Raw genomic sequence first — 24,222 nt, 5'->3', positions numbered from 1 at the left:
GGGCCGCCCCTTGGCGGCTGGCCCCGCCGGGCCCCTCCCGGCTGGCCGACGCCGCGCCCGAGGAGGCCCCGCTCGGCTCCTGCTGGAGGCCCGGCCCGTCCCGTCCCGTCCGGCGGGGCGCCGCGGAGGTGAGTGCGCCGGGCGGGCCGCCTGCGGGCCTCTCTCGGCCTGCCCGCCTTCCTTCCTGCCTCCCAGCCGTCCCTCCGTCGCGGGCGCATTCCTGGGGCCTGAGTCAGCGCCAGGCCGGCCCGCCCGCCCGCTTCCCGCGCCGGGCCGCCCTTCGCTCTCCTCCAGGCCGGGCCCGGACGGACGGCAGACCGACGGCCTCCTGCTCCCGCCACCGCCGCGCCGGCTCCTGCTGCCGCTGCATGGCCGCCCCGCCGCCCCCCCGCGGAGGTCAGTCCGCCCCCCCCCGCCAGCCAGCCCGGGGGGGGGAGGGCGGCCCTCGGGGGGAGGGGGCGCTCCCGCAGCCCCTCCCCCTCCCTCCCTCGCCGGGCGCGCAGCTTCGGGGGGGGGGGGCGGCGCAGCCAATCCGGCGGCTTCCTTCCTGCGGGGGGAGGGGAGGGGAGGGGCTCCCGGCAGCCTTCTCGACGCCGCCCCCCCTTCCCCCCGCCCGGCCCCCCAATCTTCGGGGCACGCCCCTGGGGGGCAGTGGGGGGACGGAGGGCGCGGGCGCCGGCCTGGGAGAGGCGGCCTTGGTCCCCCCTCCTCCTCCACCCCGGGGCAGTCCCGGTCCTCTCCGAGCTCTCGCAGGGAGGGGGAGGGGATTGGCAGCCGCTCTTCAGTGTCCCGAGGCAGGCTCTGGGCGGAGGGGGCTGGGGCGGCCCTGAAATGCAGCCCCCGGGAGCGGCAGAGGCCTCCTCCTCTGTGGGGCAGCCTGGGGCGGGGGGGACCCCTTCCCTCCCACGGTGGCTCCGGCAGGGCCTTTTCCCACGGCCACTTCCGCTCCGGGGCCCTGACCTCTTTCGCGGAGGAGGAGGAGGAGGAAGCAGCGGAGTGCTGCTTGTGCCCCTTCCCGGGGAGCGGGCCCTGCCCTCGGCTCTGACCTCGCTGCCTTCCCGGCGGCCTCCGCCCCTCAACCCCAGGCCAAGGCCCAGCTGGCCTCTGTCCGGGGATGTCCCATCCCGTGGGAACTCCTGAACACGGAACTGGCTTTTCTGGTTCCAGGGGAAGGCAGCAGCAGCAGCTGCTGGGCGGGTGCAGCCTCCTCTTGTGGGGAGACAAGGCACCTGGGCCTGATCCTGCACTGCGCCCCCTCCCCGCCCCCTTCCTTCCTTCCCTCCCAGTCGGGGCATGTCCGGAGCTGCTGGTCTGCAAGGGCTGCCTTGTGGGGCTTGGGCAGGGGGCGGGCTTGTGGCCTCTGGCTGGCTCCTTCTCCTCCCTATGCCAGGCAGCCTGGGCACCGAAAGGGGCGGGGCAGGGGGGCATCCTTATGCCAGGCTGCCCAGTGGCCAGCTCTCAGGCCCGGCCCCCAGAGGGCTCCCTCCAGCTTTCCTGGGAAGAAGCCAGAGCGAGTTGGGGGGGGGGTCAGGGAAGGGGCTTGTCTGCAGGACCCCGCCTCAGGGGACACCCTTTGTGCGCGGGAAGCCTGTTGCAGGGAGGGAAGTGCAGGCAGGCCGCAGGGGAGGCGGCGGAGAGACGGAGGGAGCCAAGGGAGTGTGGGGGCTACAGAAGAGGCTCTCTCTGCCTGGGCTCTGGCGGTTTGATGGGCAGCCAGCCTCAGCCTCCTCTCTCTGGGCTCCTGGCCGGAGCTGCCTGACGGGGCAAAGTCCAGCAGTGGGGCAGAAGCTTCCTCCCTTCCCCTCCCCAGACCGACTGGAATGCAGGGGAAGAGAGGGGGAGGGGGCTGGGAAGGGGGGCTGGTGCCTGGGACTGTTGCTCCACCAGTGAGGGAGGGGGCTGTTTCCCCCACTAGGGAGGAGGAGGAGCAGAGCTTGAAATGGGGGGGGGGGGTAGAGCATCCAGGTGGGGCCTTGGCCTTTGCTGAGCTCTTAGTCCCTTGACTGGTCCCCCCAGCCTCAGCAGCAGGCTGGGGCTAGTGTGTGGGGCAGGGTGAGCCAGGGCCGAGCCCTCTTCCTGCCTTCACTGTCCCGGGACAGGCCAGTTGCCAGGGAGTTCCTCGCCAGAGAGCCCGTCCTCTTGGGAGGGGGGGGGGGGCGGCAGGGCCTGGGTCAGAGAGCAGGGAAGGAGCCGCCTCGATGCTGGGCAAAGAGGCTGGGGGGGGGGTTTGGCTTGCTCCCACCTGGGGCTGCTGCTCTTCCCTGCCTGCCCCTCCCTCCCTCCCTCTCTCCTCCGCCAGCCAGCTGCCCCCCTTGACCCCGCTGCCCTTCCGCAGGCCTGACAGCTGAGGTGGGAGGATGTCGGAGGTGCGAAGGGACAGCACGAGCAGCCTGCAGCGCAAGAAGCCGCCCTGGCTGAAGCTGGACATCCCTGTGCCCGTGGGGGCAGCCGAGGAGCCCGCCTTGCCACAGGTACCCCGAGAGGGAGGGAGGGAGGGAGGGGCTGGGGCCGCCCCCCCCTTCCCCCCCTGCCAGCCGCCTTCTTGGGGCCCATCAGCCTCGGAGGCTTTGGGCAGCTGGGGGGGGCAGGATCTGGTGGGGGGGGGGGGCTGTGCTGGAGGCTCCCCTGATGTCCCTCTCTCCACACAGCCCTTGAAGCGCCAGGCCTTCCTGCGGAGCGTCAGCATGCCCACCGAGAACACCCGCTTCTCCTCCCCCCTGAACGAGTTTCGGCGGCCGGGGCTCCAGCGACAGACCTCCATCACGCAGACCATCCGAAGGTAATGCTGGCCCCTGGAGTGGGTGGGTGGGTGGGACGCCGTCCTCCCCTGGACTGGCTGGGGGACCCCCAGGGGATCCTTGGATGGGAGAGAGGGAGGGCAGGGCAGGGCGGCTTCCAAGGGGGTGGAAGTTGTGAAGGCCCTCCCCCCCCTCCCCGTGGGTTCTGGGGCATTCTGCACCATGCCTCTGCCAGGAAGGTGCTTGGAGAAACTGCTGCTGTGGGGGGGTGGATTTGCAGGGACTGGGAATCGCGGGCGTTATGGATTTTGTGGCGTGAGGGGCCACGGCTGACTTCTGAGCTGGTGGGGGCAGCAGCTTCTTCCTGGGATTTCTGCAGGGGGGCGTTATGCCTGGTTTGCAAGAGGGGAGGGTCTGGATAACAGGGTTCAAACCCTCCCCCCCTATCATCTTGTTTGGCACCCCATGAGTGCTGTAAGTGCCTGGAGGGGGGAGGAGGGAGGGGTTGCTCTTTGCAGAGCAGTTCCTGCCCCCATTTTCCTAAATTGCTTACCGGTGGTGAGGATGCCGTGGGAATAGAGGCAGGCTTGCACCTTCTCAGAGAGAGCAGAGGTTTCCTTGGTGGAGGGGCAACCTGGCGTGAGGAGACTCCTGCGTGGGGAAGGCGGGTGAGAGACACCCAGCCCCTGCCTTCAGCTTCTGCCCAAGACCAGCCTCCTTGTTCCTCGCCCGCCACACTGTGTTCCCAGCCAAGGCCTGTGGTTTGCCTCCACAGAGGGCCATGCCAGGACTACCCACCTGGGTGTCTTTGCCATCTGCTTCTGTGGTGCCAGGGTTACCCCCCAAGGCAAGCAGAGCTCGCCTTGCCCCCAGCAGCTGTGCCAGAGCCCCGGCTCACCCCTCTCAACTCCAAGCCAGCAGCCCCCCCCGCCCCCCCTCAGCTCTCTCTCCTTTGCGGCAGGCAAGTACGCTTTGGGAGGAGTCAGACTTTGCCCCTTCGCGGGCACCAGGTGGGCAGGAGGCTCCTGAGAAAACGCCAGTCCTTGCCCCGAATGCTCTTCAGGTACCTGCAGTGCTGGTGTGCAGCCGCCCCTGCCCCCTCCCCCCCCGCATGCGTGTGAGTGCCCGCCTCCTGCCCCCGGCCCTGAGGGGGCCACTTGCCCCTCCTCCTCCTCCTCCTTCCTGGCTCCAGGCCCTGCCAGGGGGGCTCTGGCCTCGGCCAGCAGGGACGGGACAGCTGCGGCTCCAACGCCTGGCGCAGGGAAGAGGCTGGCAGACGAGGGGCACCAGAGAGGCCCTCAGGCAGCCATGCTCAGAGCAAGCAGAATGGACAGCGCCTCGGACTCGGCGGGTGGCTGAACAGACCACGCCTGGCTCCTTCTCCCCCCATTGTTGCCCCCCAAAGATCTGGCCCTGGGTGCCCAGCATTACAGCCCACGCTGGCCAGTGGAATGAGGAGGGCCGGGCCCAGCTCAGGGTTTTCCCACCGGCCCCACAGCGGCCGCTCTCAGAGGGTGGGCCAAGGAGTCGCTGGCCCCCCTGAAGACCTGCCATGCCCACAGGGAGGGCTTCCCATCTCATGTGGCCAGTCTGACTTTGCACCGCTCCCCCCCGCTGCAACCAGTGCTGTACATAACTTCCCACTAATGAGACCTTCCCTTGGATGGGGCCTTCTCCCAGGTGCTACTAACAGCAGCCGCTGTGCAGCTAACCGCATCCACCTCTGCTTGGGGAGCACGGATTCCTCGCCAAGGCTGCTGGGGGCACTGCCGGGGCAGAGTGCGAAGGCCCGGAGGCTGGGCCCAGGCGGGTCGGGTGCTGTGTGGGGCAATGGTGAGGCCAGAGGGGGGGCTAAAACATTCAGGGGGTTTCCCGTGCCCTGTGAGACTCCTCAGGGCACTCCTTGCTTTCCTCAGGGGCACCGCGGACTGGTTTGGTATCAGCAAGGAGAACGATGCCCTGCAGAAGTGGCAGCGCAAAAGCATGCGGCACTGCAGCCTGCGCTACGGGAAGCTGAAGCCCCAGGTCATCCGGGAGATGGACCTTCCCAGCCAGGACAACATCTCCTTGGCCAGCACAGAGACCCCCCCTCCTCTCTACGTGCCCCCCTGCCAGCTGGGCATGCAGCGGGTGAGTGGCCTCCGGGGCGGGGATGGCTGCAGCACCTTGAGGGAGCTTTTGCTTTGGGTGCCGTTGGTTCAGCCTGAGTTGCCCGCTGGACCCCGGTCCCAAACCAGGAGCAGGCAGAGTGGGTGGCCCCTTTGCTCCCCCTGAGCAGTGGTCTCTCCTGGATGGCAGATCATTGACCCCTTGGCCCGGGGACGGGCCTTCCGGATGCCTGAAGACGCAGACGGCTACAGCATCCCTCACACGCCCATCACGCCTGGGGCCGCCTCGCTCTGCTCCTTCACCAGCTCCCGGTCTGGCTTCAGCCGCTGGCCTCGCAGGCGGAAGAGGGAGTCCGTCGCCAAGATGAGCTTCCGGGCGGCAGCGGCTCTGGTGAAGGTACGGGGCAGGACGGGCAGGGCCAGCGTCTGGGGGAGCAGCGTTGTGGGGCCCCTGCCAGAACACGTTGGGGGTCCCCAGGAGGGACGGGGGCATCATTGGACTCCCCCCTAGCAGCACAGAACTGGGGACCATTGGCTGGGATGTTGGGTTGGGGCCCCTCCTGTCCTTTCTGTTCCAGGCTGGTTGTCCAAGAGGAGGGACCCAGTCGCTTCCCTGAGGAAAGTGGGGGGCTGTTGCTAGCCAGCATGGCCTAGTGTGCCTTCTCCCCGGCTGGCGAGCTGAGAGCAGGGGCATCCCCCACCCGGGTGGTCTCTGGCTGCGTTGCCAGCCCAGACTGAAGAGACAGCGTTGCTTAGGAACAAGAACAGAGAGCTGGATTGGGGGGCCTCTCTACTGTATTCCATCACATGGGCGAGGAGCCCGCTGGGCCACAGGGTGTCGCTCTGCAAAGACCAGGCAGATGTTAGTCCAGGAGCACTGGAGGGGCCAGCCCCAGTTTCCGGGGGGAGCCCCTGTGGAAGGCGGGAGGGGGGAGCATGGCCTTCTAGCAGCCCACCCACTGAAATGCTTGTTGGTCTCTGTGGCGCTTTTGCACTCCCCAGTCTGGCTGTGATTATGATGATGCGCTATGCAAAAGGGCGCTGGCGTGTGCTCTCTCCCATCTTTGCCACGTAAACTCCCGAAGGAGACGAGTATCCCACCTGCCGCTTTGCCTTCTCATGTTGCTGGTTTGCATCCCCCGACTGCTTGGCCAGCAGCTGCCCACACGCTCTCCTTCCTGCAGGGCCGTTCTGTGAAAGACAGCACCCTCCGGGCCGCCCAGCGGCGCAGCTTCACCCCAGCCAGCTTCCTGGAAGAGGACACGGGGGACTTCCCGGACGAGCTGGACACCTCCTTCTTTGCCCGGGTGAGGAAGCCGCAGCATCTGGGGGGGGCTGGGCTGGGGCTTTGGGGACCCCCGTCTGAGCCTGCCCTTTCCCGCCAGGAAGGAGTCCTCCAGGAAGAGCTCTCCACCTACCCAGACGAAGTCTTTGAGTCCCCCTCGGAAGCAGCCATCCGGGATGCTGACTTGAAAGCCCCCCTGCCGCCAGAGCAGCCTGGGCTCACGGGGGGGGCCCTCGACCGCCTGGAGCTGGAGAGGAGCCACCTGATGCTGTGAGTCCCCTTGGGGGGGGGAGAGCAGAGACCACCCCTCCTGCCCTCAAGTGGAAGTTTCCCACTTCCTCTCCCTTGACTCTTCAGGTCTTTGCCCCCTTCACCATCGCTGGCCTGGCCCCAGAGCTCTTCCCCCTCCGCCTCAGCCAGAGGCCACCAACCAACCTGGCAGGCCGTCCTCCACCTGCTGGGCCAGAACAGCCAGTGTCAAACTCTGCCCTCCCTCTCTCTCCCTTTAGCAGAGCACGAGGGAACATTCTAGAAGAGAGGTGTCGGGTCAGCCTGGCCTGCCCCAGAGGTTCCAGGGAGGAAGCCCCCAAAACAAAAGCAGTGCCATCCCGTGGAGGAGGACTGATGGGAAGAGCACGAAATGACTGCAGGGCTGATTTCTTCCCTTGCCTCGCGTTCCCAGTTAACTTACGAGAAAGGATCGGGAACAAGGGGTCGTAGATGCCTCATGGGTGGGGGAGGTGCTGGAGGAAGCAGAGGGAAGGGTTATGACCCCCCCACCCACACACACACACACCAGGCCTCTCTCCAAAATTCACGGGGGCTTGAAGGGAGGCATTGCAGGTTTCTCCGCTCCAGACCTCCCCTTGCCAACAACTGGCCACCCCTGGGAGGGAGGGCCCCCTCCCCCAGAAGGGCCTGGCTGAGGGGGGGCAAGGCCAGAAGGAAGTTAGGCAAGAAGTTCCCCGCCCACGATGAGGGGAAGGGAGGAGGCAGAGGCCTGCTTTCTCACCAAGTGGGGCCATGGCCGAGAAGGCAGCCGTGGGTCATACCCACTGACAGGGCAGGACCTTCAGACCCAGCAGTTGTCGCAGCGGGTGCGGGGGGAGGGAAAGCTGTTTAGGTATTTGGGTCCCAGATCATGGAGGGCTGCTTGGGGATTGCTGTGCTGCAGGCGACAGGGGTGGGCGTTTCCCACTTGAGGGCAACTGGCAAATCCCAGAAAGAACAGAGGCAAGAAGCGGTGCCCCAGAGTGTGGCTGCCTCCCCGTTTGCACCTTTGAGCCCTGAGACCTGCCCCCTGGCTGCCTGCTAGAAAGATGAAGGATGCTGCCAGAATTCTGAACTACTTGGAGCCTGCCCGTCAGGCAAGCAGAGAACATTTCTTCCGTTGCGTGACTCACACTCTGCTCTTCCTGGCTGCTGCAGTGTTCCAGCTGGACCAGCCCTGGGAAGCTGCCCTGGAGGCTTCCCTTTCCAGCCCCGCCCATTGCCACGGGGATCCCCCCCCCTTCTGGGGGGCCACACTGGAAGGGGGCACTATGTCTGGGGACAAAGCAAACCTTTCTGTCCTCTCAGAGCAGCTTTCCTTGTTCTCCTCACGACAACCACCCTGCGAGGGAGACAAGGCTGAGGGAGTGGGTGACCCACTCAGGGGCTTTGGCTGGGAGGAGGGGGTTGGCCTTTGTCAGCTCCTGGTCAGCCCTCCCCCCCCCCTTGGGCTGGAGTGATGCGGGGGGGGAGCAGAATTGACAGCCAGTCCTCCCCCCCCCCGGCAGGTCTTCCATGTCCCTGGATTGTGGGGCTGGGGGAGGGGAGGGGAGGGGGCGGCCTGTGGCCATGTCCCCAGGAGAGGGGCTCCTCTCTTCGGCTTGCTGATGCAGCTCTCGGGTGTCTCAGGCCGCTGGAGCGTGGCTGGCGGAAGCAGAAGGAGGGCTCCGTGCTCCAGCCCAAGGTTCGCCTGTGCCAGGAGGTGGTGAGCCAGGGCCTGCAGCGGCGTGGCCAGCGCATCACCGTGCCCGTGCGGAAGCTCTTTGCCAAAGAGAAGCGTCCCTACGGGCTGGGCATGGTGGGCCGCCTGACCAACCGCACCTACCGCAAGCGCATCGACAGCTACGTCAAGCGGCAGATCGAGGAGATGGACGACCACCGGTGGGTGCCGAGGGGGGGCGGCAGGGCCTGCAGGGCCAGGGGGCCGCCTCCTTCCTGCTCTGAGCGATCTCTCCTCCCCCTCCATGCAGGCCCTTCTTCACTTACTGGGTCACCTTTGTGCATTCGCTCATCACCATCTTGGCCGTGTCCATCTACGGCATCGCCCCCGTGGGCTTCTCCCAGCACGAGACGGTGGACTCGGTGAGTGGGAGGAGGCGGGGCTGATTTCAGGTGGGCAGACAGAGAAAGAGTCTGGTGGTGACGCGCAGACGAGTCAAATTGTGATGGTGGGAGAGACATTGTTAGCATGAAGGGGAGGGGGCGGGGTTAAGCAGCCTTGGGCGGGATGCTCCCCAGCCAGCAGCTCTAAAAGGAAGGTGGCCTCCGCCCCCGATGAGAAAGCCGGAGGGCTGCTAAAACAACCAGGTGCAAAACAGCCCGCCCCCCATGGCAGTCAGGCGTGAGTCCTTCCCTCCGCTGGAGGACCTTGGGGGAGGTGGCCTGGCCTGGGAGCCTTGCAGAAGGTGGAGCCGGGAACCTCGGCGGCCTCTTTGCTTGCAGCAAAGGCACAGTGTAGGCCCACTCTGTATTCCTAAGTGTTGCTACTCTGGCAATTAATTGCATGTCAAGAGGCGCATAAACAGGAGAGGTTCAAGTGGGTCTTCTGAAGCAGCAGAACAGAATCTGCACCCAGCTGGGCACCTTGAAGACCAGCCAAGCATTGACCTGGGCATAAGCTGCCGTGGGCATCCAGAATTATACTCGGTTGGCCTTTGCTCCGGGTACCGAGGGAAAGAGTCTGTAATGTTAATAAAAACACAACAAAATGGAGGGGCCAGAAAAACCTAGCTGGCCCCTTCAGCTCACGCCTCACCAAACGATCCGCACTGCTCTGATTGCTCCTCTCTTTGGCAGGTCTTGAGGAACAGGGGCGTCTATGAAAATGTGAAGTACGTTCAGCAGGAGAACTTCTGGATTGGTCCCAGCTCGGTGAGTGCCCCGGGGCTTGAGGAGGAGCAGGTGGGCAGGCGCCTTGAAGCCGGCTGGCTGGGAGCTCACGGAGCTGCTTTTCCTCCCTCCCTCCGACAGGAAGCCCTGATCCACTTGGGGGCCAAGTTCTCCCCCTGCATGCGGCAGGATCAGCAGGTGCACAGCTTCATCAGTGCCGCCCGCCAGAAGGAGAAGCACTCGGCTTGCTGCGTGCGCAACGACAAGTCCGGCTGTGTGCAGACCTCCGAGGAGGAGTGCTCAGTGAGTGTCCCCCCCCCCCGGATTGGGTTGCTGGGAGGGAAGGGGGGGCACGCTGCTGCTGCTGCTGCCTGTCAGGTCTGGGAACTACCTGCAATCATAACGACTCTCCATGGAGTTAGGAGAAGTGTTTATTGTAAGACAGCATCAGGGACGCTGCTCAAGCCGGTGTCAGAGCTGGGATACAACTGCAGGTGTGCAAGATATATACTTTTGTTGCAACCGTTACAAATGTGCCTTTTGTACTAGGCGTATGATTATTTCAGCCTCAAAAGCCCGCACACAATAATTCCGTTTGCTTCTCACGCTACAAAGCAACATATGCAATCGCCACCAGATAACATCCTGAAGTAATCTTGACGGCCAGGCTGAGGAGGAGTAAGCCCGTCTCCCTCATGGTGCACTTGAGGGTCGCTTTCCTTAGGCAAAGCAAACATACATAAAATAACGGCACTGCCACCCACCCATCTCCTTTGCAGTCCACCTTGGCCGTGTGGGTGAAATGGCCACAGCACTCCAGCGCCCCCCTGCTGGCAGGAGAGAAGCGGCAGTTTGGCTCCGTCTGCCATCAAGATCCCCGGTAGGCTCTGCCCCCAACCCCCTCCCCCTTTCCTTGGGAGCTTCTGGGGCCAGGGAGTTGCCCACTGGGACCCCCTCCTGCACCCCATGACAGCAGCGCTTGTTTCCCCCTCGGCAGGGTGTGTGAGCAGCCGGCCTCCATGGAGCCCCACAAGTGGCCTGACGACATCACCAAGTGGCCGGTGAGGGTGGTCGGCAGGGAGGGGGGAGGCAGGGGGATCGTGGCTTTCTTGGAGCACTTTGTAGCTTCCTGTGCCTGGAGGAGGTGGAAGAGGGAACACTGCTATGCCCGGTTGACTAGAAGAGTGGCTTCAGGGCCCCAGGCAGCCCAGGGCTGGCAGCAGATGCCGGACTGGGCCAGCTGAACTAGAGGGATGGGGGGGGGGAGCCCCTGCTCAGCCAGTTCTTCGAGGGGGGGGTGGCATGACTCACTGGGGGGGCTTCTGCTCGGCCTGCAGAATGCCCCAGGGGAAATCCTGAACGTCTCCTGTGAAAAGGATGATGGGAAAGCACCCCCCCGCCTGTCTCTTGCTTGCTCCAGATCTGCACCAAGAACAGTGCTGGGAACCACACCAACCACCTGCATATGGACTGCATGATCACCGGGCGCCCCTGCTGCATTGGCACCAAGGGCAGGTGGGTCACAGCAGGCGGGCCTGCACCAAACAGGGTCCTGCTGTGCGGGGAAGCCCCCCCCCCACTCCCCCACACGCAGTGTTCTCTGGCCTCTCTCCCCCCTCAGGTGTGAGATCACCTCCCGCGAGTACTGCACCTTCATGCACGGCTACTTCCACGAGGAGGCCACCCTCTGCTCCCAGGTACCCCCTCCCCGCCATGCCCCCCCTTCCCCGCCCCTGGGAGTGCGGAGTGTGGCAGCCGCTTCCTCCCTCCCTCTCTCTCTCTCACCAGGTACACTGCATGGATGACGTTTGCGGGCTCTTGCCCTTTCTCAACCCAGAGGTCCCCGACCAGGTTTACCGCCTCTGGCTCTCCCTCTTCCTTCACGCAGGGTAATGCTGGTGGCTCCGAGGCAGGACAGCCTCTCCCGGCTGCTTGTTCAGGCCTCCCTGCCCCACCACCCCGGGGGCAATTCCGCCCCTAACTGCCTCTGCCCTCCCAGCAGGGTCCTGCACTGCCTGGTGTCCGTGTGCTTCCAGATGACCATCTTGCGAGACCTGGAGAAGCTGGCCGGCTGGCACCGCATCGCCATCATCTACCTGCTGAGTGGCATCACGGGCAACCTGGCCAGTGCCATCTTCCTGCCCTACCGGGCCGAGGTACAGGCCCGCTGACTCGCCTAGCTTTCCTGAAACGGGCCACGGAGGCTAAGCACAAACAATACTAAAGGAATTAAATAACAAAAAGCCATTTATTTATTGTACAGTACACTCAAAAGTATCTTACACAAGCACACACCAAGAATGAGTGTTGATAAACTAAACCAAACTAGGTGTTGACCGATTCCTGAAAAATGAAAATGCAAAATATTGAAAGGGGGAAAACCCAGAAAGTGTGTGTGTGTGTATTTGCGACCACCGAAGAAGGCCCATGGGGCTGAAACACATTTGGTCTTGCTCACTGTGATTCGGGTCTTCTCTGTACATCATCAGCTTTGGAATAGTTGCATGTATTGTATATCGTACACCGAGGACTACTTCTATCAGATGGCTTTCAACCCAAAGGCTAAATTTAAGTCCCGTGTGTTTAACTTGTATTTTAAGTGGACTGTATAGTAGATTATTTTAATTTTTTAATATTGTTTTTGCAGTATCCAAATCAGTTTTGGGGTTGGGCTCCCCCCCTTTCCTGAGAATGGGGCCCTTTGTCCCAGGGCATCTTGGGCCTGCAGCTCTGCCCTCTCCCAGATACCTGCCCCCCCCACCTCCCATGGCTGCCTTCCCTTCCCTGTTCTGCAGAGCAGTTTGGCAAGATGCTTGAATGGAGGCCAAAGGTGGGCAGGGAAGGTGATTTTCAAGCTAAAGGAGTCTTGATCCCAACTCTACCTTTCTGGGCACCTGAGAAACCTCCAAGAACCAGGCTGCAGGCCAGAGCAAGTGCAAAAAGGGGCTGTGGTCAACTGCCCCCCTACCTTACCAGTGCTCTTTCTCCCCCCCTCCCCTTCTCAGGTTGGCCCAGCCGGCTCCCAGTTTGGCATCCTGGCCTGCCTTTTTGTGGAGCTCTTCCAGAGCTGGCAGATCCTGGCCCGGCCGTGGCGGGCCTTCGTCAAGCTGCTGACAGTGGTGCTCTTCCTCTTTGCCTTCGGCCTCTTGCCCTGGATCGACAACTTTGCCCACGTCTGCGGCTTCATCAGCGGCCTCTTCCTCTCCTTCGCCTTCCTGCCTTACATCAGCTTTGGCAAGTTCGACTTGTACCGAAAGCGGTGCCAGATCATCGTCTTCCAGCTGGTCTTTGTCGGCCTCTTCTCTGGCCTGGTGGTTCTCTTCTACTTCTACCCCATCCGCTGCGAATGGTGTGAGTTTCTCACCTGCATCCCCTTCACAGACAAGTTCTGCGAGAAGTATGACCTGGATGCCCAGCTCCACTGAGCCTTTGCCGCAGAAGGCCCTTCCCAGCCCCCCTCCCAAGCTGCCTTAGCTGTCAAGACTGGACTGTGTGCTGCATACAGAAAGACATCTGTGCCTTGTTCGATTTTGCAGGACCTTTTTCTGAACCTTCCGTTTTTATTGTGCTAGTTTCCAAATGGCCTTTTTAACAAGATTTAATGTGTTGCCCAGGTGGTAATTAAAACATTACAGGTAGCGTTTTAGCTACATTTCTAAAACTTCTATGCTGTTTCTGTGCTGGTTCGCATTGTTGACAAACAAGTCCCAATTTAGGTGTGCACACCTCTCCTTAATCCAGCACTAGACAGCCCCAAGTTCTAAACAAAGGTCAGTTAATTATAACAACTAGATTTTTAAATGTAAGGTGTACTTGATTTGGAAACTGTGCCTACATGGCTTGGTGTGAGAGCGTTTCTCCTGCTGCTGGAAATGCATTTTCAGAGTTTGGGGCTGGGAAGAGCCTTTTTGGTGGGCTATAGCATCAACTGCCTGTCTCTTTCAAAATGTTTGAGGTCTTCACTGCAGACTGGATTCTGCTGCTAGCACCACAGCTTCTCCTCCAAACGCTCCCAACCCAAATACCTGATAACACCACACACGCGCACTTCCCTTGTGCTGCTGCTTTATTGATGAAATGGAAATACCAGCTTGTGTGTCCAGCTGGTGCAGCAGCAGCCACTTCCCAGCCTCCAGGCAGGAAGAGCTGTCAAAAAATGGACCTGTGTGGCAGCTGAGGGGGGGCCCTCATTTCTCCCAGAGCCATCACTCTGCTGCTGCTGGCCTGCAGCTGTGACTGCCGCCCAAATGATTCTGTGCTGAGCAGCCGCCAGGGTGGCTGTCTTCCTTCCTCGCAATATCCCCAGGGCTCAAAGAGGAAATGTGAGGAACGGATGCCATTTAAAGCTGCCCCTGGGTAGAGCAGGGGAATACTTAAGCCCTGCTCCCAGTGTGTCCTGGCACCTGTAGAGAAACAAAGAGAGGCTTGTTGAGGTAGCAGGAGAGATTTATATTGGCGGAAACTCTTGTGCCACTGGTTGGATCCCTTTGCCCCCAACACAGACAGTCTGCAGGACATCACTGAGAGCCTCAAAGGAGGTAACCTCACACTTTCTGTAACTGCCAGAAGGCAACCCAGCACTGGGGGGGGGGGTGGGCCTTCTTCTGAGGAAGGTCCCCCCCAACATCAGGTGGAAGGAAAGGGCCACCCTCTGGAGAAGAGCCCCCCGGGCAGCCCTGGCCCCCCCAGCCAGTACAGTCTGCAGAGGACAAGGGGGTGGGGTGGGGGGGTCAATGGTCTCACCTGGCGGGTCTCACTTGCGGAGTTTCTTCACGAAGCTGACCTCGTCCCTGTTCCGGATGCCGTATCTGCAAGTGGCACAGCGGGCGTCAGCCAGGGCCCAGACAGCCACCCCGCCCCCCAGAAGTACCCCCCACTCACTCCCGCAGCTTCTTGTGGTCCTCGTCCAGCTTCTCGCTGCCAAAGGCCAGGCTGTAGGTCCGCCACACGTGCCTCCTGCGGGGGGGGGAGGGAGGGAGGGTCAGCCTAGGGGGAGGGGTGGCTCCCGGCCCCGCCTGGAGGTTGGCACCCGGCCCTCTCCCTTCGGGGGGGGGTCCTCACCAGCTGAGGTGCCGGACGCCGCCCTGCCTCTCCTGCCGGAGCTGCACAAACCGCTGCACGGCCTTCTTCAGGTCCAGCACCGTCGCCTGCTGCACGACCACCACCGCTGCACGGGAGGGGAGAGGAGAGGAGGAGTCTCAGCGCGGCCGCCACGCCCCCGGCCCGCCCTCCCTCCCTCTGCGCATGCTCAGCGCCGGCCACTCACGCATGGGCTCCTGGGGGGCGTCCGCTCTGCGCACGCGCACCGTCATGGCCTGGCCGTACTCGAGCGCCACCTGCGAGGCGATCTCTTCCGGGGTCACCTGAGCGGGGAGAGGAAGCGGAAGTGGCGCAGGAGCCCCTGATTGGCCCAGGGATGGCCGCCCGCCCCGCCCCTTCCGCTCCCTGGCGTCTCGCTTGCCTGGGCGGGCAGGTCGCAGAGGAGCGGGTCGCGGACGAGGCGCGCCAGCCCGGCCTGCCAGAGCCCCACCGCCTCGGCGTGCGCCAGCTCCTCCTCCTCCTCCTCCGCCGCCGCCATGCTGCTCTTCTGCCCGGCCTGCGGGAACGTGCTGGTGGCCGAGGAGGGCGCGCGATGCCACCGCTTCGCCTGCACCACGTGCCCCTACGTCCGCAACGTCACGCGCAAGGTGGGCGTGGCCCCGCCCGGGAGGGACTGCGTGGCCCCGCCCCCACTGACCCCTCTCCCCCCCCCCCCTTGCAGGTGACCGGCAGGCGCTACCCGAAGCTCAAGGAGGTCGACGACGTGCTGGGGGGCGCCGCCGCCTGGGAGAACGTGGACTCCACCGCAGGTCAGAGGGCGGGAGGGGAAGCTCCGTCCGAGGGCAGGATTGCTGGGCGGAACCAGCAGCCTCCCCAGGCCAGGCAGGGATCACGGGGCCCGGATGTACTGTGCAGCAGCCTCCCCAGAGCCAGATAGGGATCACGGGGCCCAGATGTACTGTGCAGCAGCCTCCCTGGGGCCTGGCTGGCCAGCAAGGATCGTGGGGCCCAGCCGCGCTTTGCAGCAGCCTCCCCAGGCCAGGCAGGGATCACAGGGCCCAGATGTACTGTGCAGTAGCCTCCCTGGGGCCTGGCTGGCCAGCGAGGATCGTGGGGCCCAATCACACTGTGCAGCAGCCTCCCCAGGCCAGGCAGGGATCGCAGGGCCCAGATGTACTGTGCAGCAGCCTCCCCAGGCCAGGCAGGGATCGCAGGGCCCAGATGTACTGTGCGGCAGCCTCCCTAGAGCCTGGCTGGCCAGCGAGAATCGTGGGGCCCAATCAGACTGTGCAGCAGCCTCCCCAGGCCAGGCATGGATCACGGGGCCCAGCCGCGCTGTGCAGCAGCCTCCCCAGGCCAGGCAGGGATCACGGGGCCCGGATGTACTGTGCAGCAGCCTCCCCAGGCCAGACAGGGATCACGGGGCCCAGATGTACTGTGCAGCAGCCTCCCTGGGGCCTGGCTGGCCAGCGAGGATCGTGGGGCCCAATCACACTGTGCAGCAGCCTCCCCAGGCCAGGCAGGGATCACGGGGCCCGGATGTACTGTGCAGCAGCCTCCCTAGGGCCTGGCTGGCCAGCGAGGATCGTGGGGCCCAATCACACTGTGCAGCAGCCTCCCCAGGCCAGGCAGGGGTCACGGGGCCCGGATGTACTGTGCAGCAGCCTCCCTAGGGCCTGGCTGGCCAGCGAGGATCGTGGGGCCCAATCACACTGTGCAGCAGCCTCCCCAGGCCAGGCAGGGATCACGGGGCCCAGATGTACTGTGCAGCAGCCTCCCTGGGGCCTGGCTGGCCAGCAAGGATCGTGGGGCCCAGCCGCGCTTTGCAGCAGCCTCCCCAGGCCAGGCAGGGATCACAGGGCCCAGATGTACTGTGCGGCAGCCTCCCTGGGGCCTGGCTGGCCAGCGAGGATCGTGGGGCCCAGCTGCTCTGTGCAGCAGCCTCCCCAGAGCCAGATAGGGATCACAGGGCCCAGATGTACTGTGCAGCAGCCTCCCTAGTGCCTGGCTGGCCAGCGAGGATCGTGGGGCCCAATCACACTGTGCAGCAGCCTCCCCAGGCCAGGCAGGGATCACAGGGCCCAGATGTACTGTGCAGCAGCCTCCCTGGGGTCTGGCTGCCTGGCCAGAATTGCTGCAGGGCCTGGAAAAGTTATTGTCACAGTTAAGTTGGCACTTGTTATCCCAGATGGTGTGGCCTGATATGCTAATATTAGGGGATGCGGTCTAATATGCTGCTGTTCCTGCTAGACTTTTTCTACAAAAAAGCCTTGGACCTATGCATTTGCCTAGGGCGGCAGGCTGGATGTGTGTGCACGTGCCAGATTAGCTCTCCCCACGACTTCAAATAGAAAAACAATTATTTGCATTAATTTTGCTGGCCTGAATCATTCTCCCTTGGGGGAGCAGTGTTTTTTAAGCTGACAGTTTTTTATGGCCCGTGAATGATGTTGTAAATATCTGTATGGCCCTTGGCAGAAAAAAGGTTCCCCATGCCTGCTCTACTTTGTGAGTTACTGGCATTAAAGTTGTGAGTGAGGAATTTGCCTACTGCATAAACTGTTGTGCTCTAGGGCCATTTCTTCGTGAGCTGAGACAAAAATGTATGTGCTGGTGGCTAAAAAATTGTGAGCTAGCTCACACTAACTCAGCTTAGAGGGATCACTGCTCTGGGGTCATCCTCATGAGAGCCATGGGGGATGTTGTGGGGGAAGGAGATTGTAAGCCGCTCTGAGTGATTCATAGAAGGGCGGGATATAAGTCTGCAGTCTTCCTGTTCCTGAGCTAAGACAAAAAGGTATGAGCTGGAGAATAAAAATCTGTGAGCTAGCTCCTGCTAACTCAGCTAAGAGGGAACACTGGACGTGACTGTTTCCTTCTCTCCTGCAGAGCCATGCCCCAGGTGCGAGCACCCACGGGCCTACTTCATGCAGCTGCAGACGCGCTCTGCTGATGAGCCCATGACCACCTTCTACAAGTGCTGCAGCCCCCAGTGCGGACACCGCTGGCGGGACTGAGCCCCACATGCTGCACCTTTGCCCAGAGACAGAGAAGACACAGTTGCATTTTAAAGTCACTTTATTGACAGCCTGCTACACTCACTTGCTCCAGTTCCGTTCGTAGGGGAACACGCGGCCCATCTGCAGGGTGCAGGCCACGGTCGGCTCGTAGAAGGCCATGGGGGCCTCACTCAGCTTGGAGCAAGCCACTTCCTCCTCCAGCACGGGCCGCGAGAAGAGGGAAGGCACCTTTTGCTGCTTCAGGCAGAACTTCTGGATGCAGCCCAGGGCTTCCAAGCCCTGCAGAAGAAAGCAGTCATAAGAGTTTTTAATAAATAAAAATTACTGTCCAAGAAACAATCCTTGTGCAATTGCTGTCCTGCTGGGCGGACCCTAACCGGGGGCCTTTCACGAGGCACACTGTGGGGCAGGAGGGCCCCCTCTCCTCTCTGCCCAGGTGTACTGGGCACCTGCTTCTGCCTTTGGGGGGATGAATCCACCTTTTGCCGCAGGGGCCAAACCAACCTGCAGGATCTCCAGAAGAGCTGCAGGCTGCAGGACGCCCAGGTAATGATGGCGCAGAGCTGATTCCGGGATGCCGGGCTTGGTCATGATGTGACACAGCACTCCTTCCATGATGCCCTTGCACACGGGCCGGTTCAGGCTGCCATCCACAATGCGCCACGGCCGCCCAACAAAGTAGGTATTCCCACCTGTGCTGCTGGGGAGAAGAGAGAACAGCTTGATCGGAATACCCCAAGGCGCCTTAGTCTGGTGCTAGGTAGATGTACGTCCACACAGTCGAAGTAGCACTAGTCCAGCAGCCTGCGATCTGCATTTAGTGGCTGCACCACTTGCTGGGTGTGCTTCAGCCAAGTCTAACCCAAGGACTAAAAAATGCAGGATGAATCCTACACCAATTTGCTTCTGCGGGTTCAGAATTCTCACCTAGCTACGCCCCCCGTGACTTCTTGTTTCATCAGACCCCTGCAGTCTAGTTCCGTTCAGGGCCTTTCTCCATGATTGCATATGGAGAGCACAGGCATGGAACACTCAGCTCCAACGATGGGGGTTTTGGCCTCAAGCTTTGCACATCTGGCAATTGTGTGCAGTCCAGCTTCTCTAGGGACCCCCAGAAAGCACCACCCCCATGGCATACAATAACGCCACAGCACTGGCCCTGGGGAAGCGGGTGCACGTCTGCTGGATCACAGCCAGCCAGACCTGAGGCTTAGATGCCCTCGTGCAGGGAGGGAGGGGACCAGAATGGTGTCTGGGGCCCCCCAAAGACCCCTGCCTCGTCCCCCACTCCTCTTGAGGGAATTTATTGGATGTGAGATGCATCCAAGCACAAGGTGAGCGTGAAAGAGTCCAGAGAGGAGGACCCAGAGTTGGTGGGGAAGGAAGCCTCCAATGTCCATCAGCCTCTTTGTCCCCCAAAGCCTTCGGCACCACCCAAGACAGAGGAGGAGGTTTTCCTGGGGGGAGGGGGGACTCAGTGGGAACTGCCAGCTTAGTCTGGGCCCAGCCCTGTATCCTGCCATTGCATGCACAACCATTCCCGAGTCCTGCTCGAGCTAAGGGCATCTTCCGCCACTCACCTTTCCTCGCCTGCCTGTGTGACATTCCCTGAGAGAGAGAGAGAGAGAGAGAGCACAGCTTGAGCATTATGAGCCAAACCCTAGAGGGCCACCCACTTTCCACCCAGCTGCTCCCGAGTGATGCTGGAACTGCCTGAGCACTTTAAAATGCGAGGCCAACCAAAGGAGGCTCCGTAAAAGGAACAGTGGTGAGCTCCCCCCCCCCCCCGCAGCCTTGAAGCTGGACAAATGCTTGTTGGGGATGCTCTAATCTGATCCTGCACTGAGCAGGAGGTGGGACTCCAGCTCTGATTCTATGAGGGCCCCCGGCCAAGTGTGGAGGCAGGACAAGAAGCCCTGGGGGGGGCCAGTCCCAGGAAAGCAAGGGGGTGGGGCTGCCTGGCAGGAGAGTGGACGTGGGTGGCCTCCCTGAGTGAGCTTCAACCAAACAGCCTCTCAGCCGCACCTCACGGGAGCCTGCCTGGAGCAGCAGGGAAGAGCCTCCCAGACGAGCACCATTGGTGGCGGCAGCAGCAGCAGGGAAGACCTTACACCAGTCACTGCAGGCCCGTCTTCAGATGCCGCTAGGTCAACTGTGGGGGCAAGGTCTCCCATATCCCCCTCGTGATCCCCCCCTCTCCCTTTGGGGACGTGGAAGTTCCTCACGCACCGCTGGGGCTGCCGGGGCTTTCCGGCTGGGGCGGAGCTTCTCCTCGCGGCTCCCCGGCAGGACTTCTGCTGCCCGATCCTTCGTGGCCACTCGACACAGAGACACATGTCCTCTCCTCTCCCTCTGGGACCACCCCAGATTCTTGGGGGCAGCCTGGCTCTGGCAGGGTGCCTTTGCCCGCTCCTCCTGCCGTGGGGGAGCTGCTGCTAGCGGCCTCTCCCAGTCGCCTTCCCCCAGACAGACAGGCCTCCTTCCCGCCCCCCTTCTCCATCTTCTGCCTTTTCCCGGCTGGCTCTTCCGCTGGCAGTGGAGGGGTGGTGGGGGGCTTGCCCTCCAGCTCTCTGCCCTCTTCCGCGGGCTCCCTCTGGGCTGCTTCCCCCTCCTTGCCAGCGTCCTCCTTGAGAGGCAGGGAATGCAGGAGCCAGGGGCCAGCACACTTCCTGGCCACCAGTCGCATGGTGTGCCCGCCCACTTCCAACACCTGCTCCAGGTCCAGGAGGTCCTGCGGGAGGGAGAAGAAGCGAACTGTGCTGCTGGACGGGGAGGCCTTGGCAGCCTCCGCAGGAAACAGCTCCTGCTTTGCAGAGGGGGCAGCGCTTCAGATGCCTCGCTCCCCACCCCACCCACCTGCAAGAGCTTGGCGCAGTCGACTCCAGCCTCTTCGTAGTGCTGGAACTGCCCGGCCAGGTCCCCCTTCTTCACCCCAAAGTGGGAGGCAGCCTGAATGGTGTCGTACAGCTCAAGGGTGGCGGCGAGTTCCCCGGCACTGTAACCGCGATGCTCCAAGGACCGGAGGAGGAGCTGCTCGGCCGCCTCGTCCTCCTGGATGCTGAACAGCCTGGTGAAGGACTTGGGCAGGCACGAGGCTCCGACAGGCAGATTCATCAGGTCCAACGGATCTGGAACACACAACCCGCTTGGCGCTTCAACCAAGAGAGCCTGTTCTGGCCAGCTGGGAAGGAGGGGGGTGGGCCCCACGGAGCACAGCCTGCCCTTCCGCACCCCACGCCCCGGGGAGGGACCGAGCATCAGGTGCACCTTGGCCGAGGAAGCTGTCCCACGCGGGGGTCTCTCTCAGCTTCAGCCTCACTTGGCAGGAGTTGACCACAATGTTGTCGGTGGGGCTGAGGTTGCGGGTGCTGATGATGCCCGGGGAGTAGCAGCCTCTCATGAGCAGGTAGTTGGTGTGCGAGGCCTGGCGGGCCTTCACCTCGATCCGGGGCTTGTGGGCAGCGCTCTCCTCCAAGTCCTCCTCCTCGTCCTCCTCCTCCTCCTCCTCCAGGCCCTCCTTCCCCAAGCTGCAAGAAGCACCCAGGAGAGCTGAAGCAGCAGCCAGCACCCCCCCCCCCACTCTCTCCTCCCCTTCACGCTCCGCCGCCAGAAGTGGGCAGGCAGCCTTATCCCTCCGCGCCCAGTTTCACATCCCTCCAGTGTTCCTTGAGGCAAGCACTTCACGGTCGCCATTTCTGAGATGGAGCTCAGCCTGTTCGTTGGATGCCCACAGGGAAGGGCCAGCACGGGTCTGTGGCTTTCCCGATTCAAGCGCTTACTCGCTGGGAGACCAGAACGAGCCCCGGAAGCTGCCGTGATGGGTGTGGGAAGCCCCTCAGGTGTCAAGGCCTACCTCTTGATGACCTCGTTCTCCACCATGGTGCTGTCCACCACCACAATCTGCTCGGGGATGGTCACGTCCACGGCCACCAGGCCAAGGGAGGCCAGGGCCAGGGCAGCTGCACAGTAGCCCCCCGGCCCATCCAGGGGGAAGGGCACCATTTCCGAGGCGGAGGAATCCTCTTGGTCCTTGAAAGAGAAGCTGGTTGCCTGGTCCTGCATGCCGCCTTCCCTGAGCATCAGGAGGAACTGGTAGGCCTCGCTGCACAGCATGCTGGGAAAGCGCCAGGTGAACACTCTGCAAGGGGGGGCAGAACAGAGGCCTGAGCAACCCCACAGCTGGACATCCGTCTGTCACTGCAGGGGGAGTCATGCCACAGGAGTGGGCTTTGGAACAGAGGGGCAGGACACAGTGGCGAACCCCTGGCCCCTGAGTGGCCAAACCCTTCCCCCGCTGTTGCCTCCTGGCCTTTGGCATTCAGAGGCTGGCTGCCCTTCCAGCCGCCACTGATTGGACCTCTCCGCCATCAATCTCTCTCACCTCCCTTTCACTACAGTCTTCTCTGCTCACAGCTAACACTACACCCACTCACGGTGATTCCCACAACTTAATTAGTTGTCAGGTATTACAGCAGTACTTCCATTTGTCCTGAACCTACTTGTAGCATGATGAGGAAGGGAGGAAAAGTTCTCTCTACTTTCTTCATCCTCGGCATAATTTTGTTAGGTTCTATCACCTCCCAAGCTGAAAAGCCACAGACGCTTCACCCTTTGCTCCCAGGAAACCCTTCATCACTGTTTTAGCGCCCTCCTCTGTACTTTTTCCAGCTCTGCAATATCTTTTCTTGAGAGGTGGCAACCAGAGTATTACAAATGAGGACATGCTGGTGGTTTTGTTTTAAATCCCGAGAGGAGGGTTTGCTTTTTTCACCACTGCTGCAGATTAAGTCAACATTGTCCCCCAGCTGTCCATGACCACCCCAGGATCTCTCTCCCTCAGTCCTGCTGGGCCAGACCCCAGTGGCAGGCTTTGCCCTGCAGGAGGCTGCAAACGTGGCCACTGTGCAGCTCACCCCCCATTCCAGGTAACGTCTGAACAAGGTCCCAGTATGGGTCCCCTTTGGGATCCCACGGCTCACTCCCCACCACTGGGGGGACACCTGTCCATTTATCCCTACTTGCTGCCTCCTGTTCACCAGGATGGACCACCTGTGGCCGGCAGGGGCTCCCTGCATAAATCCACGGGGTGGCCTCAATGGGAGTCCTGTGTACAATTCTGGTCACCGCACCTCAAAAAGGATATTATAGGACTGGAAAAAGTGCAGAAAAGGGCAACTGGAATGATTCAAGGGTTGGAACCATTTCCCTAGGAAGAAAGGTTAAAGCGCTTGGGGCTCTTCAGCCTGGAGAAACGTCGACTGCGGGGTGACTTGATAGAGGCTTACAAGATTATGCATGGGAGGGAGAAAGTAGAGAAAGAAGTCCTGTTCTCCCTTTCTCACAATACAAGAATTCGTGGGCATTCAATGAAACTGCTGAGCAGTCAGGTTAGAACTGATAAAAGGAAATACTTCTTCACCCAAAGGGTGATTAACATGTGGAATTCACTGCCACAGGAGGTGGAGGGGGCTACAAGCATAGACAGCTTCAAGAGGGGATTGGATAAAAATATGGAGCAGAGGTCCACCAGTGGCCATTAGCCACAGTGTATATTGATGGAACTCTGTCTGGGGCTTCTTGTGTCGTGGCCCCACTGGTGGACCTCCTGATGGCGCCTGGTTTTTTGCCAGTGTGTGACACAGTGTTGGACTGGATGGGCCACTGGCCTGATCCAACAGGGCTTCTCTTACGTCCCTCCCCCCAGCTGCTCCTCCAGCCCAGCACAGCCCCACCCTCTGGGGCTATGAACGCAATCCTCTCCAAGGCCCGGCAGGGCTCCAGCTGCCGCTGCGGCTTAGGGTCAAGGCCCATGCGCTGGTACCTGTAGTAGCTCTGGGAGAGCTGGTAGGACATGGGCACAAAGGGGAGGGCTCGGCTCTTCCGGGGGCCCAGGGTGTGGTTGCCCCGCCGGCGATTCACCAGGCTTCTCCGCTGACAATCCATAAAAGCCTTCACAAGGACGTCATCCCGGTACTCCCGGTAGAGGCGAAAGGTCTGCAAAGACAACGGCCATCAGCCCCTCGCTGGGATGCCCCCCCCACCCCCGTTGGGAAAAAGGGGCCCTGGAGCTGCTGCTGCTGCTGCTCCCGCCTCCAAGGCTCCACTTCCTCCAAGGCTTCCTTCTACCCCCTCCACACCCTACTGTCTGCTATTCAGGCCCTTCAGATCTGCGTATCTTGAGGCTGATAAGCTCCCCCCACCTGACCCAAACTCCTCCTACCTGGAAGGACTGGCAGGACTTCATCTGGCGGTCGGAAAGGGCCAGGGTGCTCTGGATCAGGTTCTGCAGCACCAGGAAGTGGATGTCTGCCACGCTGCACAGCGGAGAGGGAGAGAGAGAGAGGCAGGCCCCAGGTCAACACAGGCAGCCAACGCAGAAGCAGCCAGGGCCCTGGCAGGCAGCTCAAAACAACAGCGGCACCTGGGACTTCCTCAGGACTCAGAACTGCGGCAGGCTCTCAGCCCCACATGACCCACTGCCCAAGCTGCCGACAACTGTCTCTGCCACAGAAACACGTATTCCCAACTACAACACGCACCGCGAGAGAGACTTCCACAAGTATCTGCTCAAGGCCTCGTTTATTCTGCTCTGCCACTTTAATGCTGGCCCCTTCCCCACTGCCTGGCGTCACCCCCCCCCCCCAGCCTGGTCCCTGATCTGCAGATGATCATGCACCCCTCCAGGCTTTCATTTTTAGCTAGCAGTCCTTTCCCATGCCCTGCATGCAGGCCAACGGCACTGTGACCCCTGTGAGTGTGTGTGTGTGTGTGGGGAGGGTCTTCCTCTGTGACCTCTGGCTTCCCTTCACTGCCTCTGTGCAGGTCAAGACGTTGCCATCTCAGTCATTAAGAGGACCTTTGGCCTGTCTGTTCTCTCTCCCAAGGGAAACCCCACGACTTATCAATCATGCAGTCACTGCAGCAAAACTCCA

At 61.9% G+C, this 24,222-nt stretch overlaps 4 protein-coding genes across 8 annotated transcripts in view; 2 read left to right on the top strand and 2 right to left on the bottom strand.

Moving 5' to 3' along the window:
• Positions 1-2,332: 2,332 nt before the first annotated feature.
• Positions 2,333-12,891, top strand: RHBDF1 (rhomboid 5 homolog 1). Of its 5 annotated transcripts, none has more exons than XM_060260950.1 (18): positions 2,333-2,471; positions 2,649-2,779; positions 3,700-3,801; positions 4,655-4,868; positions 5,037-5,243; positions 6,031-6,153; positions 6,232-6,401; positions 8,031-8,282; positions 8,372-8,483; positions 9,198-9,272; positions 9,372-9,533; positions 10,010-10,110; positions 10,228-10,291; positions 10,651-10,745; positions 10,852-10,927; positions 11,019-11,119; positions 11,233-11,386; positions 12,236-12,891. In XM_060260950.1, exons 1-18 carry the CDS (start codon positions 2,358-2,360, stop codon positions 12,653-12,655), a joined length of 2,673 nt encoding a protein of 890 aa, XP_060116933.1. In that variant the 5' UTR covers positions 2,333-2,357; the 3' UTR covers positions 12,656-12,891. The 5 variants fall into 5 exon arrangements, with proteins under 5 accessions (XP_060116933.1, XP_060116932.1, XP_060116935.1 ...); XM_060260949.1 differs by having other exon boundaries at positions 11,230-11,386; XM_060260952.1 differs by lacking the exon at positions 3,700-3,801.
• Positions 12,892-13,278: 387 nt separating this feature from the next.
• On the bottom strand, positions 13,279-14,808 carry SNRNP25 (small nuclear ribonucleoprotein U11/U12 subunit 25). Its single transcript, XM_060260956.1, has 6 exons — positions 14,692-14,808; positions 14,497-14,593; positions 14,292-14,397; positions 14,112-14,186; positions 13,974-14,038; positions 13,279-13,633 (listed from the first exon to the last, which is right to left on the bottom strand). Exons 1-5 carry the CDS (start codon positions 14,806-14,808, stop codon positions 13,984-13,986), a joined length of 450 nt encoding a protein of 149 aa, XP_060116939.1. The 3' UTR covers positions 13,279-13,633; positions 13,974-13,983.
• Positions 14,724-17,626, top strand: POLR3K (RNA polymerase III subunit K). Its single transcript, XM_060260954.1, has 3 exons — positions 14,724-14,917; positions 14,992-15,079; positions 17,160-17,626. Exons 1-3 carry the CDS (start codon positions 14,807-14,809, stop codon positions 17,285-17,287), a joined length of 327 nt encoding a protein of 108 aa, XP_060116937.1. The 5' UTR covers positions 14,724-14,806; the 3' UTR covers positions 17,288-17,626.
• Positions 17,331-24,222, bottom strand: part of GTF3C1 (general transcription factor IIIC subunit 1) — a 29,838-nt gene continuing 22,946 nt past the window's right edge. Inside the window, exons 29-38 of the mRNA XM_060260955.1 lie at positions 23,511-23,604; positions 23,112-23,284; positions 21,144-21,428; positions 20,558-20,817; positions 20,147-20,418; positions 19,520-20,021; positions 18,963-18,965; positions 18,871-18,898; positions 17,795-17,990; positions 17,331-17,569 (exon numbers count right to left, since the gene is read on the bottom strand). Coding sequence (XP_060116938.1) covers positions 17,369-17,569; positions 17,795-17,990; positions 18,871-18,898; positions 18,963-18,965; positions 19,520-20,021; positions 20,147-20,418; positions 20,558-20,817; positions 21,144-21,428; positions 23,112-23,284; positions 23,511-23,604 — 2,014 coding nt within the window. The 3' untranslated portion in view covers positions 17,331-17,368. The remainder of the gene's footprint in view (positions 17,570-17,794; positions 17,991-18,870; positions 18,899-18,962; positions 18,966-19,519; positions 20,022-20,146; positions 20,419-20,557; positions 20,818-21,143; positions 21,429-23,111; positions 23,285-23,510; positions 23,605-24,222) is intronic.

This window comes from Heteronotia binoei, chromosome 20 (genome assembly GCF_032191835.1).
Source record: "Heteronotia binoei isolate CCM8104 ecotype False Entrance Well chromosome 20, APGP_CSIRO_Hbin_v1, whole genome shotgun sequence".
In the NCBI taxonomy this organism is placed as follows: domain Eukaryota; kingdom Metazoa; phylum Chordata; class Lepidosauria; order Squamata; family Gekkonidae; genus Heteronotia; species Heteronotia binoei.
This window is presented reverse-complemented; position numbering and strand designations above follow the sequence as displayed.